General features: G+C 39.8%; 1 protein-coding gene across 2 annotated transcripts in view; it reads right to left on the bottom strand.

Annotated features, from left to right (window-relative positions):
- Nucleotides 1–4001: 4001 nt before the first annotated feature.
- The window catches only part of LOC146324649 (neural cell adhesion molecule L1.1-like), a 61458-nt gene continuing 43842 nt past the window's right edge, over nt 4002–21617 (bottom strand). For both annotated transcript variants that reach the window (XM_084720240.1, XM_084720241.1), the window contains 15 exons: nt 20218–20377; nt 19946–20073; nt 19571–19672; nt 19069–19275; nt 17565–17635; nt 17248–17473; nt 14677–14783; nt 13152–13422; nt 12946–13065; nt 11801–11971; nt 11598–11711; nt 10680–10829; nt 9299–9430; nt 9080–9152; nt 4002–7793 (listed from right to left, as the gene is read on the bottom strand). In XM_084720240.1, the coding sequence (XP_084576366.1) occupies nt 7535–7793; nt 9080–9152; nt 9299–9430; nt 10680–10829; nt 11598–11711; nt 11801–11971; nt 12946–13065; nt 13152–13422; nt 14677–14783; nt 17248–17473; nt 17565–17635; nt 19069–19275; nt 19571–19672; nt 19946–20073; nt 20218–20377 (2291 nt within the window). In that variant the 3' untranslated portion in view covers nt 4002–7534. The remainder of the gene's footprint in view (nt 7794–9079; nt 9153–9298; nt 9431–10679; nt 10830–11597; nt 11712–11800; nt 11972–12945; nt 13066–13151; nt 13423–14676; nt 14784–17247; nt 17474–17564; nt 17636–19068; nt 19276–19570; nt 19673–19945; nt 20074–20217; nt 20378–21617) is intronic.

Genomic DNA, 21617 nt, shown 5'->3' with positions numbered 1-21617 from the left:
GGGTTCATGTTGACAGTAAACTGTGGGGAGTGGGCAAAGAACACTGATGCCCTCTGCAGGAAGGGACAGAGCCGTCTTGATTTTCTGAGTTGGCCGAGATCCTTCATCTGCCAGACTTTGTTGAGGATGTTTTATGAGTCTGTGCCATCCTTCATGCTGTTGGGTGGTGGACGCCAATGCACTCAACAAACTGATCCCCAAGGCCAGTGGCGTTGTTGGTGGGTGGAGTTTGACTCTCTGATGGCGGTGTCAGAGAGGAGGATGCTGTCTAAGCTACGGACAATCTTGGACAATGTCTCACACCCACTCCACAGTGGTCAGGCACAAGAGAACTTTCATCCCACCAAGATGCACCACAGTGCGCCACAGGAAATCACTTCTGCCTGTGGTCATCAAACTGTTCAACTATTTCACCCCTGTCAACAACTATAACCCCTTAAATTATTCTATATTTATACAGCATTTTTCAAACACCAGTACTTTTACATATAATTGAGTAATATTTTAGTAATGTAACAGTGCTTGTACTTGAGTACAGATTTTCAGAACTCTTTCCACCTCCGTAAAAATCTTAGCTGCAACTGTCTGAACAGGTTCCCATTTTCTAGGTTCAAATTCAAAGTTTGTCAAAAGTTTTAAAAGTTTTTCCCTCCACGAGTGTATGCACAGCTGTTGTCCCTTCATCTCTCTACCTTATAAATGTATTGTCTGTCTCTCTAGGTCTAAACATGGGGGTCTTTCTCTAATTGGGGTTTTAAGTTTTGTCGAGCCAGCTCATGTAAAGAAAGCCTGGCTGTGCTGAGCTTCCTTCGTGGTGCAGCCCTCAGGTCATACTAGACACGTAAGGCCATATGAACATTCCCAGCACTTCCAAAGAGAGGCCTGGGCGAAAGGTCCTCACTTTGCAAAACGGTCCTCACTCCTTCATTCTAAAATTGTGGTCCTCACAAAGACAGATGCACAACAACACATATAGACAGAAGAAAAGAGGCAGCAGCTCCGGTGTTTTCAGGATATGCGTAGTCCATGTTTATTTATTAGTTGTTGACAGTTGGGGGGTTAGTTTGTCAGCTACAGTACAGCGCACAATGCAACAAGCAGGTACAACATCAGCACACCTTAATATTGCAGTACACCCCCCCACCCCACCCACCCAGCCCTCCTCTTTGTGTGTGTGTGCAGCCACACCCCCCCACCTACACACACACACACCCTGCTCGATCCTGTGATACTGATTCATTTCATTGTGTTACTTATTGATCATATCATCGCTACTGACGACAATACTGATCGCATCATGGTAACTGATAATAGCACTGTTGTTGTTGTTGTTGTTGTTGTTGTTGTTATCATTAGCAGTATTTTTATTATTTATACCTAAGGTTTTTTGTCTTTTTTTTACTTTTTACTCATTTTTGTGTTTTTTCCCAACATGTTTATATGTATAAAAGAAGGCTGCAACAGAGACAGACAGACAGACAGGCAGCTGTTCAGTCAGCATCCGGAGCAGAGAAGAAGACAGGAGCCAGCCTGGGAGACGTGCGAGATGTTTTTAACAAGGCAACATGTTGGACTGTGGATTATTACACTGAGAGACGACTCCATGAGGACAGTTGTCATAGTTCTGTGTCCTTTTGTCTGACAACACAAAACAAGGCAAACAAAGATAAACATCCTGTAAACATCCCACTGGTTCATGTTGGATGTAAACAATCGAACACCCCAGGGGTCACCATTTCCTGTAACTGGTCTGAAAGTCTGAACCACCCCAAAATGTTTTCACACTAGAAACAAAATAAACCATGGTTCATTTTGATCCAGACCACATCTTTTTGACAGACCAAAAGTCTGGCTTTTTGGTCTGGTCCGTGGCCCGTCTGGGGGAGGCTTCACACTGGTCCAGATCAAACAGAAAAGTTTGAAACCAAACGAGGTGGGTGTGAAAACGCCCTAAGAGTGCAACCACGCTGAGCTGGCTAAAGCCATCCGTCCTCTCTCAGTGTTTTTCTCAAGCAGCTTTTCCAAAATGGTCTCTGCGATGGACTTCCTGTCTGTTACCATTAACCTGGAATTATGCTGATCCTCACCGGATATTTTACCTTGCAGGGCAGCAGATTTGTAGGATCAGATTAGGGTTGTATTGTATTTTTACAACTTCCATCGGTCAAATTTTACAAATTGAGTTGGTGTAATCAATGTACTGCAAGAGTATCTACTAAATTTCCATCATATCATTATATTTTATACAATATCTGATTACATCCTTGGTATAAAATCAACACAAAACATCTGTGCTAGCTGTGTTACAACCATTGCTCACGCTGTTATAACTGGGACCCACTTGCTGTTTAACTTCTTGCGAGTTGTTCTCGCTTTTGAAAAACTTTCAATGTTTTTTGATAGCAGACACATGTAAGTAGTTTACCTAAAGATATTGAATATGTAGGTAAAAAAATATGTAGGAGATTACTGCTGTGATTTTTAACCAAGACCAAGTCATGACCAAGATCAGAGTGAATCGAGACCGAGACAGGACGGGGATTTCTAATTTGAGGGGCTGACACCATAGTGTTAACTATTGAATTTCAAATTAGAAATGAGTCCAGATATCGGTTGCATTTGAAGCAAGAAGTTTTGAGTAAAGACGTTAAATAAATCAGACAATGCACAGGATGGTTTTGACGGTATTTAGACCATGTAAAAATGTGGTTCATTCCAAGACAAGAGTGTGACGTTGAAGAAGTGGTCTCAAGACCAAGACCCATCTTGAGTGGGCCTACTCCAGCTACAGAATGCAGTTCTCTCCAGACTACAGAGAAGGTTGTTCTCCATAAGGACTCAGTCCCACACCCACCATCCTGCTGCCCCTAATACTAACTAAAGCACCAAATGTGGATTAATCCGCTGCTGAAAATAGTCCACAACTAATGCACTAGTTTCTCCTGTTTGTTTGTTAAAAACTACTGTCAGCAGCTGTTTTAGGAAATTACTGAAAGCCTTTTAAAAAGTGAAACTATATGTTTGCAAGGACTTTTTTAAGATTTACGTCCTCAGTAGGAATGGAAGTCATAAACACATTGTGTGTTTTGGTCTTTTTCATGCCTCTCTGCTCAGTGTTTGTGTGTGAAATGCGTCCTCAGGCTCGTCTCTCCGGTCCCTCTCTGCTCCACAAACATGAGAAACAAACTTCAGCTCTGGGTCCAAACACATTGGAAGCTCCTGGTCGGAAATCCTGCTTCACCTTCATTCATCAGACATCAGCGTTCGTCTGACAGTGAAGCCACAAAAATAAACCCTCTAAGTATTAAGAATGATTTCCTGTAACGCTCCATCCAGGGCTGCAGAAGACATCGACACATCTCGCCTACGTCCATTAACACAGCACTGCCTTGGCGAGGTGGATAAACGGTCGGCGTACTTGGTGGGCTGATGTATGTTCATTTTAAAATGAGAAAACTGAAATCAGGAAATGGGTTGTTTACCATTTACAACTAAGAGAAAGGGAAATGAAAATGGAAAACAACCAACCTGTTTCCCATTTATTTGGATAATAAAACATAGAGAATGAAAAACAACAAAATCTGTTGGCCACCAAATATAATATCAAAACAAAAATTAAGAAATGGGTTGTTTCCATTTTTGTTTTCCATTTTTTATGATCAAAAAAGAAAAAGAAAAAAGAAAACAAAGAACAGTCGTCTGCTATTTTTTGTTTCCACATTTCTAAATGGGAATCTGTAAACAGCTTGTGTCCCGATTTTGGTTTTCTCATTTTAAAATGAAAATCTGTCGGCCACCAAGTCCACTGACCATAAGTGTTAACATTTATGACACAACTTCTTCATAATCCGTATTATCTGCTGCATCTCTAAGCGCTATAAAGAAAACTCAATGAAGAAGGGAGGGGTCCGTTGTTCTCGCTATGATTCTAGTCTTCTCTAAATGTCTCTGGTCTACTAATGGACACAAGAGGAAAACCTAAGAGGGGACGATGGTGGGGGGTGTGGGGGTTGGGGGGGTTGTATGATACAAAGGCTGCAGCAGGTCAGCGAAGGAGCACTGCAGCACCAAAGCAAACAGAGCAGAATAAAAAAAAATTACAATTTGATCATCTTATAAAAGAAGCAATGGAAATAAAAAAATGACAATCTTAAGGTTCTATTTACATTCAGAGAACGATACGTCAGATTCTCTATTTCTGTCAACTCCTGCTCCTCCTCCTCCTCCTCCTCCTCCTCCTCCTCCTCATGTTCCTGTCTTCCTCTTCCTCCATCCTCCCTCTCTCCTTCAGAGGGTCCCATATGGTTTTGCTACAGAGGACCGCTTTCCATAAGCCTCCATTATATGCGTGCATCAGTATACATGTGTGCATGATGTGTGTGTGTGTGTGTGTGTGTGTGTGTGTGTGCATGTGTGTGCATAGGGAGCGTCTCTCTGTCTGTAATCACATTCTACGGTGGCCCTGAAAGCTCAGTGCAATGCAACTTTAAGGTCAACGCCATCTGCATTCTTTTCTAGGTTTTTCAAAGTTTTTCAAATTTGGAAATTTGGACTCAGCCGTTTGCAAACAGAGCTGACGTAGGTTAAAGCGCTGATGCTCGTCCCTCCATCTACCTATAGGGGGATTTATATGTTGCAAAGTCATCATGCAGAAACCTACATCAGGTCATATGGGGAAACATTTTTAGAAGGGCTGGATAGAACATGCGTCAACATTTGATTATTTGGATTTAAATTCATATGGACTCTACTGGGATGCTGCAGAATGTATATAAATATATATATATAAAAACCTTAAAAAATAATAAAATAATGGACCTGCGAACAAACATGATTCACTACTCTGACAACACTGGGCTGGGTACCGAAATTCAATACTTTTATAGAACCTTCTGTATTGCTTCATTCCTATCAAGTATTGAAAAATGCTCTGTCATTTGGTAAAAAATTCCAGTTCCATAATGAGTAAATCTCCAAGCTGCGGCTTATTTTCTGTTATCTAAAACTGCTTTGAGTGGGAAAATGCCAACAATTTAATTGTGTTAAAAATTTATAATTTATATAATTCATAAAATTGGTCATCCATCATTGAGGAACCGGTAAAGTCGAGGTATTGCAAACAGTATCGTGATTTTTGAACGTTACCCAGCCCTCGACAACACATGAAGCACTTTTCTAAAACTTTCATGGATATTATTAATTTTGACTTTTATAAAATTTCTGCAGACTATCCTGGAAAACATAAAAATTTGTGAATCTTTGGGAATATATTAGCCTTTTAATGATTACCACCTTATAAATTCAAATAATATTATATGATAAATGATCAGAATATATAAAAACAGTTTCCTCAACTGTTTTGTAACTCATTTCTGTTGCGTTCTCCCTTTGTGTTTGCAGTTTTATGAGCTCTCAGGGCCGCCGTAACGTCCTCGTCCTGCATTTTTACCTGCTGAGCAAACAGGAGGATGATGGAAAAGGAGTGTGTGTGAGGAGAAATGGATGACTGACAGACGGACGGACAGACAGAAGGAGGAGAGGAGGCTCAACTGGACTCTTAAGGCAACAGATCTCCCATCGCTGCAGGTTACAGGGCAGGGATGGAGAGCATGAACAATCACACACGAGCGCACACGCACACACAAAGTTAACAGTCACTCTTTAAACTCACACGCTGAACATCAACCGAATGATTTTTAAATGCCTCGGGGAGGGGCGTGCATCTTAGGTTTGACAGCCGCGCGGACGTCAATAAATAGCGAGATCATTCCCAGACGCATGCACACAAACATAAATAAAGAGCTCACAGACGACACGGACAAAGACACATGGTGGTGACGTTTGACAATGATGCACAGAAAGTGAAAAAAGAACTGATGTTTATATTAAAAAATGACTTTAAATGTGTTTATGAGACGTAAATATTTGTACAAGATGAAATAATGTGGTGGAGACATTTTGTTCAGACAAGATGAAACAATGTTTTTTGTTTTTTTTTTTCCCTTTTTCTTTGTCTCACTCTTCATCACATCATCTTCCTCTCCTGGACCGGGATGCACCAGCTGTTTGTAAATCCATCACTTTGTCTTTCTTACACACTTAGTTACTATTATTTCAAACTGGTCAGTTACAAAACTGGGTTACAGAGAAGTCTCAGCCAGTAAACCAGAGAGAGATGAAAAGTACAGCACAAGGATGTGAAATATATATCATAATTAATTATTTGCAAATATTAAATCATTTTGATACTTTTGCTAATGAATATTAAGTCAGAAAATACAACATTTCACGTAAGCCATATGCACTACCAGTCTTCGATCTGAATACAGATACAGAGACAGATCATTTTGAACAGATACAGATACAGATAATGACTTCTCTGTGCACCTCAGTGGTTTCCTGTCCAGCTGGGCTGTTCTGAGTTGCATTTTGTAGGTTTAAATGGGCTTGAACTTTTAAATACATTAAGGCTGGTTTCAGTTGAGAAAGTCAGATAAAACCCTTTATTTATGTAGCTCTTATCTGCATCGTATCCCGGTTGTTAACACTTAAGTTGTAGTTTTATTATCATGTCAGATTGAAAAATTGTTATGAACCACATGACTGTTACCATTGATTCCCTGACTTTTCTAAAACTTTTGCAGATTTCCATGACAATTCTGGGCCTGGAAAGCAAAAATTTGGGAATCTTCGGGAACTTCTGGAAATACCTTAACTTTTTCAGGTTTTCCATGGGTGGGGAGAAATTAATGACTGACAGAAAGAAGGACACTAATGAACTAATATTAATTTATATTTTAGTTTTTAAAAAATCTATTTGGGCGGATTTTGAGCAGTTATTGAGCTTGAAACCATCAAACCAATCTGGCAACACTGAAAAACTGGTGGTACATTTTCTTCCCTGAATATCGATCCCTGCTCCCATTCACACTCGACCCTGTGCAGGAAATGTTCCTGAACATTTCAGGGACAGACGGCGTGTGTGAAAGAGGCTTCAGTTACATCTGATAGTATTCCAGAATGTAAACAAGGAACCGCAGCATTGATAGCGGGCAGAAACATCAGTTGTAATGTATCTGGAACAAGTTTTTGTGGTGCAGCCCGCTTTAATTTAGTGATGCATAAATTTTAACTTCAGAGTTACAAACATCTGGTGCAGCTGGCTCCTGTCCTCCACGTCTCTCTGTCTTTCTTTCTTCTAGAAGAGTGAAGGATCGTCTGATTTCATGTGTTTGCTTGTAGGTGTGTGTGTATTTCTGTGTGAGTGTGTAAACTTGTAGTAGAAAAGGCGAGACATCCTGTAAACAGCTTCACTGCATAAACTGTGGAATGTATTGATACTGTATCTGTGTGTGTGTGTGTGTGTGTGTGTGTGTGTGTGTGTGTGTGTGTGTGTGTGTGTGTGTTTTGCACTATAACATTACAGGCAGTGGACTCAGGAGTGGTCTGTCCCTTCGTGTTTTGTTGCAGGCAGGCATTGTGTATGTGTGTTTTTGTAATGTGTATGTGTGTGTGTGTCTGTGTGTGTGTGTGTCTAGCTGGGCCGGTTCAGGATGCTTGACATGGACGGAGCAATGGGAGGAGGTGGGACCGCGTTAACGGGGGAGGCGGGACCGGAGCTCTCGTTGCCATGGGGAACAGGCCCCCGGCCGCTGTACTGGCCGATGAACGAGCCGTCCTCGTTGAACTGGATGTCCACGCTGTCTCCGTATTCAGCCAGAGAGTCGTCGCTCCCCAGCTTGCTGTCCCCGCACAGAGACGGCTGGCTGTCTGAGCGCTTCTCGTCTGGGTCGCTGCAGGATGACACAGAGAGAAAAAAAAAGTCTCACATAAATAGTCTCAAAAAATAACTTAGTTTAACTTAGTTTCAGTTGTTTCTGCTTTGAAATATTCCTGATCGATGTTAAAATTTCGTAAACCAAACTCAATTAATTAAATTTAAAGACACACTGTCACAACACAGTCATGAAACGAAACATGCATAAAAGAGTTAAAGAGGTGTTTAACTTCCTCACCTCTCCAGGGATCTGCAGGCGGAGCATTAAGGGAAGAAAGAAAAGTCAGATAAAAAAGAAAGGAGAGCCGGGAGTGTTAGAGCTACACAGACAGATAAAGCAAGCAGATAAAATATTAGTGCAAAAACAGAAAATAAAAAAGTGTTAGTTAGTTGATTCATTCCAAATTAATCAAATCTGAAGCACTGTGTAAAATATATTCATATACAAACTGTAAATGACTGAGTATAATAAATGGATCAACAGTACTTTATTTTGAAATGAAAGTATTCAGGTTCCTTTTTGGTTTCCTCAGGTTGTATGAGGTAATTATCCATCAGTCAGTCAATGATAATAATAATAATAGTAATAATAATAATAATAATAATAATAATGATAATAATAATAATAATAATAATAATAATAATAATAATAATAATAATGTACTTTTAAACCTTAAGCACAAAGTGTTTTCTGTATTAAAGGATTTACAGAGCAAGAGTTAATAAAAACAGAAAACCACAAAATCCCAACCCTTTTAAATACTGAAGAATAAAAGAACATTTAAAAGACCATTCAGAACTGATGAAAGTGCAAAGTACATAGAGGCCCATATAGAATACTAAAATAATGATACTAAACAAGCACAAATGACTTTTCTAAAACTTTTGTGGATTTCCATAACGATTCTGTGAAAACTAGAAAACAAACAATCTGTGGAACTTTGGGACTTTTTTTCCTGGACAGTTATGAATAATTTTCAAATTTACTGTACCAGCACTTTGTGCGCAATCAGAGGCAAATTCTATACTCGTGTGCAGTTAAAGAATGGCGGGAATTATTGGTGTCTCTTCCTCTTTTTAGTTTCATGACCACATTTTATAAAATTATCATTTTAAAATGTCTCACATGAATTCTTGAATTATTCTATGAATAAATATTTTTAAGTAATGTGTTATTGGGTCTATTTTGTACAGATGCAGGTGTGTCTTGAGATTCTGTCTTGCGCAGTTTGTGGGTTTTTTATTAATGTTCATAAGAGTTCAACGTTCCTCTGGAAGAAATAAAGTTGCCTCAGGACTCACCTGTACTCTCCAAAGGTCTCATCTTTCATTGGCCGAGCTTCAGAGTCCACCTCCTTGTCTTCTTTGTCCTTCACTGTAGGAAAAAACCTCAACATCAGTCCGATCCAATCATGTCAAAACAACAACTGATGACCAAAGTGCTGGACCATTTATTATATAAAAAAAAAAAAAAAACACAAAAAAACCACAACAACACTGTCAGTGTGTTGTTTGTCTCACCTGCGTATTTGCCGCCTTTGCTGCGTTTGATGAGGCAGAGGATGAGCAGTATGAGCACCAGCAGCACGATGGCGCTGATGAGTCCTATCAACCAACCCTGGGTGGCGAAGCCGCTGGTCATCTCCTTTGGCACTGAGAGACAGAGAGAGATCGTCAACAACACGAGAAAATCCTCAACGCCGTGGATTTTTACCGCCGGCGCTCCGGACTTCTTCATCTGCACACTGAATATTTTCAAATAGTGAAAAGTTCATCCATTCTTGAGAATTTGGACAAATCACATCCTATCAAAAAACATATGAAATGATTAATGCCAAAACTCTAATTCAATTTTTTTGTGAAATTTTATTCCTTAAGGTTTAATATACATGAAATATATGTAATTTCTGAAATAATTTTTGGTTTGCTTTCGTTTTTTAAATTACTAAACTTGATCTGTGCCTTTTGTCCCAGACAAAAATCACAACTTCAAACAATTTAAAAATCTGTTGAAAGCTTTCAAAATCTAAAAGTAATAATACCTATTGATAACACAGGTGTAAACATGCCATTATAATCATCTTTGTTTTAAAATATATACCATTTTATGCACAGTAAAACCACATGCTCTAATAATTATTTGTAGTAGGTAGTGAAAACTTTTGTTTAGATGCTCTACTCACTTAAAAAAGTCAAGCAGCAGTACAATTTTCTTTCTTTTGTGTTCATTAAACTCATGATTTTTGATTTATGAGGGAAAAAGTCCCTGAAAATTAAATAATGTGCAAAATTTATTCAGTTCTGTTAACTTACTGCAAAAGAAGTGTGAAGAGGTGAGTTGAAATTACTGAAAATATTTGAGTAGGCGTAATCAACAATCTTAATTTATCTGTAATCAGTACATGCAGCAAATATTTAAGAGCTGAACTTTTGAATTTCTGAACTCAAGAAAATTATGGTAACTGTCTGCCTCAAGTTTTTGAGTACTGCTAACTTATTTGGCTTTTCACAGCGTGAAAAGTTGGCTCTTTACAGTTCTCTCAGTTCTCTTTAACTCTTTCCTCGCCAATGACGAGACGTTCCATCAATTGCTGTTTTCACTGCCAGGCGATAGGAAGCGCTGTGACGGATCACCTGACAAAAAAAAATTATCACTGGAAGAGGAAGAGAACTGCCGGAATTCAGCAGTAGAAGAAGAAGATGATGTTATGTAGCATGAAAACATTTGGGTTCAGCTTCAGATCGAAGACAAAAATAAAAACGTCAAGTTGATATTCTGCTTAAAAATCTCAGTTGTTTGTCTGAAAAGTGGATTTTTTTTAAGAGTAAAAATCAAAACCTCGACAAAACACAGAGTTTACAGTCGTGAAGTGAAGAAAATGACATCAGAACAAACAGACACCTGGTCCAGAGGTCAACGCCTCGTCCTGCCACTGAGTCTCGTTTCCATGAATGATCATCAGGTGGTACAGAGTTCCTGGTTGGAGGCCCGTCAGCGAATAGAAACCCTGCGTGGAGTTCACCACCTCTGACTCCTCCCACTGACCTCCGACTGCAGCACACACACACACGCACGCACGCACGCACACACACACACACACACACACACACACACAGGTATACCATGGATTAAAGTAAAGTTACACTCTTAGTAAAAAAAAGTAAAAACTAGAACCATAAAGGGTTCCTCAGGTCATCCCTGTAGGGAGAACCCTTTATGGTTCCTGTTAGAACCTTTTATAAAAGTTTCACTTGGGACCCTTTCAGAAAGTTCTACCTAGAACCCAACATGAAGTGTTATACAAAGAACCATATGTGAAAGGTGTCATCTAGAACCCCCTGTAGGAGGTCCTACAGAGAACCCTTTCATGGTGTAATGGTTCCAAATAGAACCCTCTCTGGACATTCTATCCACAACCTTCCCATCTTCTAAGAGTGCCAACAAGAACCCAAGCAGGAGGTTCGACCGAGAACCTTTTTATATTCTAAGGGTTTTATCTAGAACCCACCCAGAGGGTTCTACTGAGAACCTTTTTATGTTTCAAGTTTTTATCTAGAACAAACCAAGGTTCTACCAGGAATCTTATTACATTCCAATTTCTAATATTCTATGTATTTATCTAGAACAGAAGCAGGGCGTTCTAATGAGAATCTTTTTATATTTCAAAGTACTTATCTAGAACGTACGCAGGGGGTTTGACCGAGAACCTAAGGGTTTTATCCAGAACAAACACAGGGAGTTCTACTGAGAACCTTTCTATATTCTAAGGGTTTTGTCTAGAACATATGCAGGGGGTTCTACCGAGAACCCTTTTCTTACAGGTCTTCCTGAGGTAGTGGATGTGGAAGCCGTGGTTCCTGGCTCGTTCTCCGGGCACCCAGCTCAGGTTGAGGAACGTGTTCCCGGCAACGATGGTGACGTTGGAGGGAGGAACTGGGCGGAGAAAGAGACGGCGGTCATGAATAATGTTTGAAGGATGTCAATGAAAAGAGAAGAACAACAGACAGAAACTGCGATTTCACCTCCTTCCAGCAGGGTGGCGCCGCGCCGTGTGATTGGAGGTCCGTCTCCGGCGGCAGTGCGAGCGTTCACTTTGAAGATGTAATGACTGTTGGGGTCCAGAGAGTCCAACTCAAAGTAAGTCACAGTGGGATCACCGATGATCTCCATCTGCAGCTGTCTGCTCTCCGCCTCTGCACATCAAACACAAACCAGCCAGAGGTCAGAGGTCAGAGGTCAGCAGCGCTGGGGTGGAACAAATACTTTTACTCAACTAAAGTACTGTACTTGAGTACTGTTTAGAGGTACTTTTACTTTACTTAAGTCATTTTTTTTCAGGCCAGAAGGAAATATTGAACCGTTTATTCTACACACAAACAAAAAACAAAACGCTGCAGGTTTTTACATTTAAAAACTGATTCATTGAAACTGTTTGGGAGATTCTGCAACACAGTTTTTCTGTGAAACTCCAGCAGGGTTTTATGGACTAAAAAACTAAACCCGACCTTCAATCAGCATGAAGGTGAGTAGATAATGACTGAATTTTCATTTTTGGACAAACTATGCCTTTAAATGCTTATTCTACATAAACTATAAAAACTTTAAATAAAGTATAAAAACTATATTCTGTAAAAGAATAATTTGTTATTTTCATTGGTATTTTTGTCATGTAAAGCTGTCCAGTGATGACTGTGATGTATGTTGAGGTTATCTGGTGTCAGCTGATCCACTCCATGGTTCCGACAACTTCCTCTGTGACCTCAACACAACACAACAGCCTCAGTAATTCATATAAAACCAAACACACTGTTGGTAAACCACACCTGATGGTTGGGCAAATCAAAACAGAATACAATGGGGCCCGTCATGACGACTTTAGCCACTTATCTGACTTATTCTCCTCCAACCATTTGTCATTAAACTTGCATCTCTGCATCGTGGCTCATCCGTAGCTTGTTAGCTAGCCAGCACCTCAGGCTGCACAGGTAACTGTAAATGCAAAAAAACTGCAATACGACCAAAGAAAAATGTGTGAAGAAACAGCATTAAAATGAGGTAGTGTAGTGCCGCAGAGATGACTTTATTTTTTAAAGGTGCCGTACAAACCTTGAAAATAATTTCCTCCCCATTCCGATCATTTTTCTGCAGCCCCTGAGGAAACCCTTACCCTGATACTGCAGCACGTATCCCAGCAGGAAGCCGTTGGTTTCAACCGGCGGGGTCCAGTAGAGGATCAGTGATTTCTCTGACGGGCTCTCGAACCTCAGAGATGCAGGAGGACCAGGAGCTGCACAGGAACACAGCGGTCAGCACCGTCTGATAAACTCATCCAGGGGTCAGTATCTCTTTCTGTGAGGTTTCAGTTAAACTCACCTCCCTCTGGGGTGGTGAAGTGGTGCGGCGGGGAGTGGGGACCCTCCCCTTTGCTGTTGAAGGCAGTGACAGACAGCTCGTAGCGAGAATACAGCTTCAGCCCCGTCACCTCCGTGGACGTCTTGGTGCCCTCTACCTCCTCCACCCTGATGTCGTCGCTGCCTCTCTCCTTCTCCCGCTCTGGCCTCTCCTCCTTCTGCTCCTCGTGGGGCAGTTTTCCAAGAGACCTCCGTCTCCGGCTGCTCTGGAGACCCAACCTCCTGATGTAGATCTGACAGAGAGGCAGACAGAACCACATTAATGTGCAGTTCATCCCAAGGATGTATCAGTGCTGCTTTTGATAGATTTCACTCATTTGCTTTTCAATTATCCTGGAAAATATATTTAAAAAGATCAAACTTAATCAAAACTAGTGATTAAATTTTTTATTAAATGTTGATGAAACGTCTGAAACGTCAGAGTCGACAAAATTTCACAGCATAGTCGTCGTAGTGAGCAGACATTTTATTTTTTAAAGTGTCTCAGAGTTCTCTTGATGTTAATCAAAATACACACTTTTAAACCATAATTCTTATTTAGCTTTGATTTAGAGTTGACATATGGTTTTGACACATCTGATAAATAGAAATTTGAAAGTGCTTGAGCAGTATTCCTGCCTTTTTTAAACCAGGAAGTGAGACAGGGGTCCTTGGGGTATAGCTAAACCTTTTTTTTTGCCTGATTAAAATATGTTTTTGTAACAAAGATGATTATAATAGCACATTTTTTTTATAGGTATTGTTACTTTTAGATTTTAAAAGCTTTTAATACATTTTTAAATTGTTTGAATTTGTGAATTCTTGTCTGTGATAAAGACGTTTTCTAGCATGGAGCAAAAAAAAAAATTGAATTAGACTGTTGGTAGTAATCATTTTTAAAGTTTGTGTATTTTGGTAGGACAAGAATGTGTGATTTAAAACTACAGCTCAAACTATTAGTTGAGGTGGAAAATGAATTTGGAACAAATTTAATTAATGGGCAATTTTTTAAAAGTTTTATTAGCAAAGTTTCTTAAATGTGACATTTTTTTAATTATTATTTATTATTTTCTGACTTTTTATTGATAAAATCCCAGATTCTCAGACTGCAGTACAGGCACTGCTGGTGGTATGTGAGCTCCCTCTAGTGGTAGCCAGGGGAATGTCAGAAATATTTTTTAAAAACGTGCCATTAAAATACAACTAAATTTTGAAAACATAAAACATAAGATAATTAAAATGTGGTTTAAAAGAAAAAGGTTTGTCTGTATTTTTGTTTCATATATTTGTTATGTTCAGGTTGTAAACGGTGGGGCCACAAATGCAACGCACTTTTGTTTCAAGGCTCATGACTGAACGCTGCACCAAATGTTAAATCCAGTTTTTATTTCCAGTACCTCACTAACTAAGAGAAACTAACAGGACAAAAAAAAAAGCTCCTGGGCATTTACAGAGTCAGAGTATTTCTGTGACATGAGACAACAGAGAGCTCAGCTGAGGAACTTTACCCTGTATCCCTTCAGCAGACCTCGGACGTTCTGGGCCTCGTTCCACTTCACTCTGATGGTGCTGTTCATCACGGCTGTCGTAACTCCAGTGGGAGCTTCCTCAGGTTCTGAGAGGGAGAGGAGGAGACGGTGAGCTTGATGTGACAAAAAGAAGCGAGCATACAACAAAATAATTTAAATTAAAGTTCCCCTGTGTGCTGTGTGCAGTTTTCAGGGGTTCTAATTATTTGGCCTAACATGTTATTTTCTTTATTGTTTTCTTATAGCACTGGTTTGTCGAGCAGGAACAGATAAATGTAGCAGTTTATTTACAAAAGTATTTTATTTACTATAATTTCTATGCACTATAGCAAAAATATCTGACTTGATGATTTATGACTCATGATAAAAAGTCCCTGAAAGTGTTTGATTCAACTTTCTCTCATTGTCTAGTGGTAAAAATTCAAACAAAAATTGCAATAAATTGAAATATAAAATTGCACTACAGAGGACAATTTGCAATGGAAATTTCTGCAAATCTTATATTTGCAACTGGGGCTACATGGGGGCTACACTTCGATTTGTCATTTTCTTTTATAGTTGCGTTGTACAATGCAACCTCCCATCTGTGTTCTATCCTTCTTGTGAACACTTAAATTATTGTTTCAATATGAAGTTATATTGAAAAATTGTTATGAAGCACAATGTTATCACTATTGTTCATGCTGTTTTTTCACCAGTTTGGGCAGATTTTGAACAGTTATTGGGCTGAAAAACATCAAACCAATCTGGCAATGCTGTCTGACCTGCAGATTATGGATGACACGTGAGGCTACATGAAGCTCAGGCAACATCCTGTTGGTGGTGAATGCACCAGCCTGTCAGCCCAAACTGACACTGATAAAACGCTACACTGGCATGCAGTTAATTTACAGCTGCCAGTCCATCACTCATCAAGGCTCTTGACTCTTGACCTGAGGACATTTTCCCTCAATTACCCCTCTCTTTTCCACCATAAACAAGATGAAAACAAAACAGAGTATTCATGTTGACAAAGTCAAATCATTCCAAACAGAAAGAGACACTGGATTTGACATTTTTGCAGAACAAGGCTCGATGTGATGCTCTGTGAAGACATTTCATTCTTTTTATATCCAGACTCTTTTGTATAAGAAGAGAATTTTGACCTCTTTTATGAGGGATGGACATAAAAGGTCAGACACAACATTCAGCCAGAAGGAATTTATCACCAGTTTTGCATTTTTGTTTCTTATTTGATGAGTCACATTTTTTTGCTGTACATTTTTCCATGAAGAAAATAAATCGCCCAGAAAGTGGGAAGAAGATCTTAAATTTAAAATTGATGATGACTGCTGGGAAATATTGTACGTATATATTTGATTCATCGAGTCTGCTTGAACAGACCTGAAACGTCTGCTGCTAATCTGTAAAACTACTGGACCGATCAGTCTGAATTTGTGCACATTCATGACTGTATCTGGAAGGACGTCTGTGATTCAGAATTTTTGACAAAACTTTTTTTCTGATGGCTCCAGACCTGCGACAGCCGCGACCAGAAGCGTCATGTTTTCAGGTTGCACATTCTTGTGAATGCAATATCTCCAAACGTCTCGAGGAAATTTCTTTAAACTTGACAGAACTGTTCACTTTCACTCAAAGATGAACTGACTTAAATTTGGTGCTTGAAGGTCAAAGGTCACAGTGAGCTCACCAAAACCTTTTTTGCATTGCATTTTAAGTTATATGAATGTGGACGGACATGGATGTAAACCGTAACTTGACTGGTTGGTGGAGACAAACAACTGCGGGGCAGTAATATTATTTTTCGACTGCTCTGTTTTATACGACCACTGACAGCTGACTTCTCACTCTTATTAACGGGCCACTAGGGGCCGCAAGCGCTTCAGTTTGAGATCTTGTCTCAGCTTGGGACATCATATGTTAATGCTGGTGGAACTTTGTAAATTTCTACTGGTTGCATCTGGCAGATGTGGTGACATTGCAGCAGGTGCTTCACCATCTGTTGATGACAGATGACAGACCTCTCCTAGTTGCTCCTCGTTTTTTCATTATTTTCCTTTTGTTTCTATGGTAATCTTGTCCATGTTTTGTTTCATTTTGTCATGTCATTTTTTAAATCTTTCTTCATGTCTTTTTTATTTGACTATTATGTATTTTTTTTATTTTTTGATTTTACACAATGTGCAAACTGGCAACAACATGCATCATGTTCATGAAGGATCTTTGATCATATTTTTGTTTTTGTTTTGTTTTTTTAATTGATCGTGCCATTTCTGCACAAACTTAGTTAAGTTAGTTAATTTGATGGTGATGTATTAATTTTGTTTGGTTTGATTATTATTCTGACTTAGATATCATGAATCTTGTGTCATGTGAATTATTGTAGGGAATAATATTTGGTTTTTGAGAGTAAGTTATTTGGGGGTGCGGTGAAAAATAAATTAGGTGATGATATAAGTCACATCAGCTCAGAATTATGTGGAGTAAATCACCCTCTCATCATAATGTCTTTGTTATTGTAATGAATGAATGAACGTTCAGGTGACGTACTGTCCTCTCCGGAGTGTCCGATCTCAGCCTGCGGTGACGGTCCTTCTCCGAGCGAGTTGACAGCCTGGACTTTGATCTCAAACGGTGTGTATGTTCCTGTGTTGTTTACCACAAAAGGCGGAGACTGTATGTCGGCATGATTCCAGTGAACATTCGACCCCCCGGCCTCCCGCCATGACACCTTGTACAGGAAGCCTTCGCCGTTATGCAAGCGCTTCGTCATTTCCTGCAAAGACGCAAGAATATACGATGGATTTGGATTAAATCTGGCGTGCGTGTTGGGGAACGAATGAGAGAAAACAGGCTGAAGTACTCACATCCCACATAATGACCAGAGTCTTTGGATCTGAGGAGTTACTGCGAACACCAGTGGGGTTACTGTCAGGAACTGGAGGACAGAGACACAAACACAGAAAACATCCCAGTTTAAAGAAACAGTTTGACAGTTTGCTTTCTTCCTGAGAGTTAGACGAGAAGATTGATCCGACTCTCACATCTGTTCCTTTAGCTTAGCTTAGCACGAAGACTGGAAACAGTTGGACCGGATCTGTTCAAGGGTAACAAAATCTCCCTACTCTCTCAAAAAAAGAGGTTCTACTAGATCCATAAAGGGCTCTTTGAATTGTCCCTTTTTTGATTCCCGGTAGAACATTAGAAAAGGGTCCACTTAGAACCCTATCAGAGAGTTCTGCCCAGAATGTAATATAAAGTGTTGTTGTTAGAACAATCTATGAAAGGTTTCACCCAGAATCCCCTGTGAGGGGTTCTCAAGAGAACCCTTCTATGGTGTAAAGGTTCCACCCAGGACACTGTCTGGGAGTTCAATGCAGAACCTGTTCACCCTCTAAGGGTGCTTACAAAAACCCACCCAGCTGGTTCTACAGAGAACCCTTTTGATTACAAGGGTTTTATTTAGTGCCCACCTAGCAGGTTCTACCAAGAACACATTAGTGTTCTAAGAGTTTTAGCTAGAACCCACTCAGGGAGTTTTACCAAGAATTCTTTTATAATTTAAGAGATTTTATTAAGAATCCACCCAGGGTGTTCTACCAAGAACCTGTTTTCTATTACAATGATTTTATCTAGAACCCACGTTGGGGGTTTGACCTAGAACCCATTTAGTTTTATCTAGAACCCACACACAGAATTTTACTACGAACTACCTAGAACCCACTTGAGGGTTTCTTACCAAGAACACTTTCTATATTCCAAGCGTTTTATCCAGAACCCACTCAGGGGGTTTTCCCTGGGACCCGTGTATAATTTAAGTGATTTATCTGGAACCCACTTGTGGGGTTCTAGCAAGAATCCTTTTATATTCCAAGAGTTTTATCTAGAATCCATCCAGGGAGTTCTACCAAGAGCCCTTTTTGTACTACAAGGGTTTTCTCTAGAACCCACCTTGGGGGTTCGATTGAGAACTCTTGTAATTTAAGAGATTTATTTAGAACCCACTCGAGGTGTTCACCTGAAAACCCTTTTATAATTTACACATTACCAACCGATTACCCACTGACTCACTGAAAACTCTGGTCTCCGGTCTCCAGTGTGAAATCCTCTGACCGACCCTGTCCTCCTCCAAACCCGCACTTTAATGATCTTAATGTTTGTCTTTTTAGTTTGAAAGTCACAATGATTATTATGAAAGTCTATCATGAATATACAGGCCTTTTTTTGTGACTATTTCACAAACTAACATGACCCTTGGCTGAATTTATGTCAAAATAGGTGTTGGAATAAAACCAGACAGCTTTAATGAAAATCAAATAATAAAACTATAAATAAAAATCACAAAACGTTACGGCGTTTGCTGTCACTCACCAGCTGGCGGCGTCTTGTAGTGATTTGAGGGCTTGCTGGATTCGCTGCGGCCGATCTCGTTGACGGCGATGACCCGGAAGCGGTAGGTGCAGTAGGGGCGGAGGGTCAGCTGCAGGTGGTTGAAGTCTCCAGGCACACTGTTCGACTCCTCCCAGCTCCACTTCTCCTCCTCCGTGTGCTGCTCCTCCCGGGCCTCAACGATGAACTCTGATTGGAGGAAGACATGATGACGTTACTACTACTACTTCCTGTAAAAATTTGTACCACGTGCTAATTTCTGCGGACACAAACGGATGATTTGAAGCTTGGTCTGTACTCTTTGCTGATAATAACAGCGCAACCAAGAAAAAACAAATTCATTGAACTCTGCGTCGTGTTGGTTCTTCAGGTGTTTTATCACTTTGCTATTTTTCAGGATGTGTTGGAGTCCAAGTATGAGTACAAGTATCCGTATCGGTATCTGTGCATCACTAATAAATGTGTTTGTGTGTGTGTTCATTACCTTTGATGGGGCTGTTGTGTGAGTGTCCTGGGATCCAGCTGAGAGTGACGCTGTGGTCTTCAACAACGGACAAAGACAGATCTTTTGGAGGGTCCGGCGGTGCTGAGGGTCCAAACAGAAAACTGTCAGTCATGATCATAAATATTTTCACTCATATTGTCAAGACTCGCCTTCATTATGGGAACGAAACAAAAGTCTAAATAACATAAATCATATCATCAAATCATTAAACTCTGGGGTAAAGACTGAGTTAGGGTTAGGTTTAAGGTTGAGGTTAGGCAAGCGGTCGTAATGTTTAGGGTCCAGGAAATTAATGTAAATCGATGTAATGTCCTCTGAAGTGATGGAAACACGCACACACACTTAGTCACACACCTACGACAGTAATGGAGCCACTGGCCATTACATTGTCCAGTTCAGTGATGACCTCACAGGAATACGGCGCGTTGTCTTCTGTTTGGATGTCCGTTACTTTCAAGGTGCCGTTCTCAAAAATCGTGTACCTGCACACAGACAAACACACACATTCAATTTCAGTTTTTAGTGTCAGGGCTTTAATGAGAAAAGTTAAAAAGAATAATATGGTGGTAGAGCGAGAAAAATATGTGTGTGTGTGTGTGTGTGTGTGTGTGTGCGCGTGTGTTTACTTGTCATCTGGTGATGATTCCTGCAGCTTCTGTCCGTTTTTCCTCCAGACGATCTGGTACTTGAGCAGCTGAGCGTCTTTGGAGAAGTGACAGTCCAGCAGAGCGTTGTGTCCTCTGAGCACACGCACGTCCTGAGGACTCGTCAGTATCACTGTTCGATCTGACGGGAAAATACAGGACAGGTCACTGTGTGCAGCTGTGATGGTTTTTATTGTCCCTTCAATATGTACTGGGCATGTGCACATCTGGCACAGCTGTGGTACCATTCCTCCTGTTCTGTTTGTGTAACCATATTTTTTTTTTGTTTTCATTCTTCTTCTTCTTTCTTATTTTTCTGAGTTTGTGCAGAAAAAACAGAAACTCAAAATAAAAATTGGCAGCTGGGTTGCAGGCAAAAAAGACACTTATTGACCCCAAGGTGGCGCTATAAAAAACAAGTTTACATTTTTGCACGTGTCTTGAAAACGGCTTGATGTAGACTCAAAATTCTTTCACCAGTTGAATCATTCAGTTCATCTGCATTTTCACTCAACTGGTCTTCTGTTTTAAAAATGTCAACTTCTATGACCTTTTCTCATTTTTTTTCAAAATTCTGTTTTTGTAAACTCGTCTTAAACCATTGGGCCAATCAACACAAAAATTACTCAGCATTATTTATGGTCTGTCCTGATCCAAAGTTATCTAAAGAATTTCAATTCAATTTATTTTTTTATCAAAATAACATTTTTTTCTAAGATTTGCAATAACTCATGAACACAATGTAACATCAGTGTGAAAACTGAAACACATGTTCAGGCGTATTCACTGAGCTTACATGTTAAAGTGCATTTCACCTCTAGCGGGCACCACAAATGTGAAAAGTTTCTATTTCATAATTGGTTACATGGATTTGTACAAAAAGCGGTTTGCAGTAGAATCTACCAGAACTACTTTAGAATCTACTGGAATAACTTTACAATCTACTGGAACTACTTTTTTTCTGCAGTAGTATCTACAAGAACTACATTAAACTCTACTGGAACTACTTTAGAATCTACTGGAATTACTTTCTTTCTGCAGTACCATGTACTGTAACTACTTTACAACCTACCAGAATAACTTTAGAGTCTACTGGAACCACTTTCTTTCTGCAGTAGCATCTACCAGGACCACTTTACAATCTACTAGAACAAATTTAGAATCTAGCAGAACATTATTTATTTTTGCAGTAGAATCTACTGAAACTACATTAGAAACTACCCAAACTACTTTAGAATCTACTAGAACTACTTTCTTTTCTAAAAGAGAGAAAGTAGTTCCTACATGAAACCACTCACAACAAGGTCTGTGGATTATCTTAAGTAATCGGCTCATGATTGTTTGGAAAGAGACGCTGGTTTTTGAATTTTTCAAATGTATTT

Source organism: Lutjanus erythropterus, chromosome 6, assembly GCF_056507025.1.
Source record: "Lutjanus erythropterus isolate fLutEry1 chromosome 6, fLutEry1.hap2, whole genome shotgun sequence".
NCBI classification, from domain to species: domain Eukaryota; kingdom Metazoa; phylum Chordata; class Actinopteri; order Lutjaniformes; family Lutjanidae; genus Lutjanus; species Lutjanus erythropterus.
Note: the sequence above shows the minus strand (reverse complement) of the source record. Positions and strands in the feature narration are given on the sequence as shown.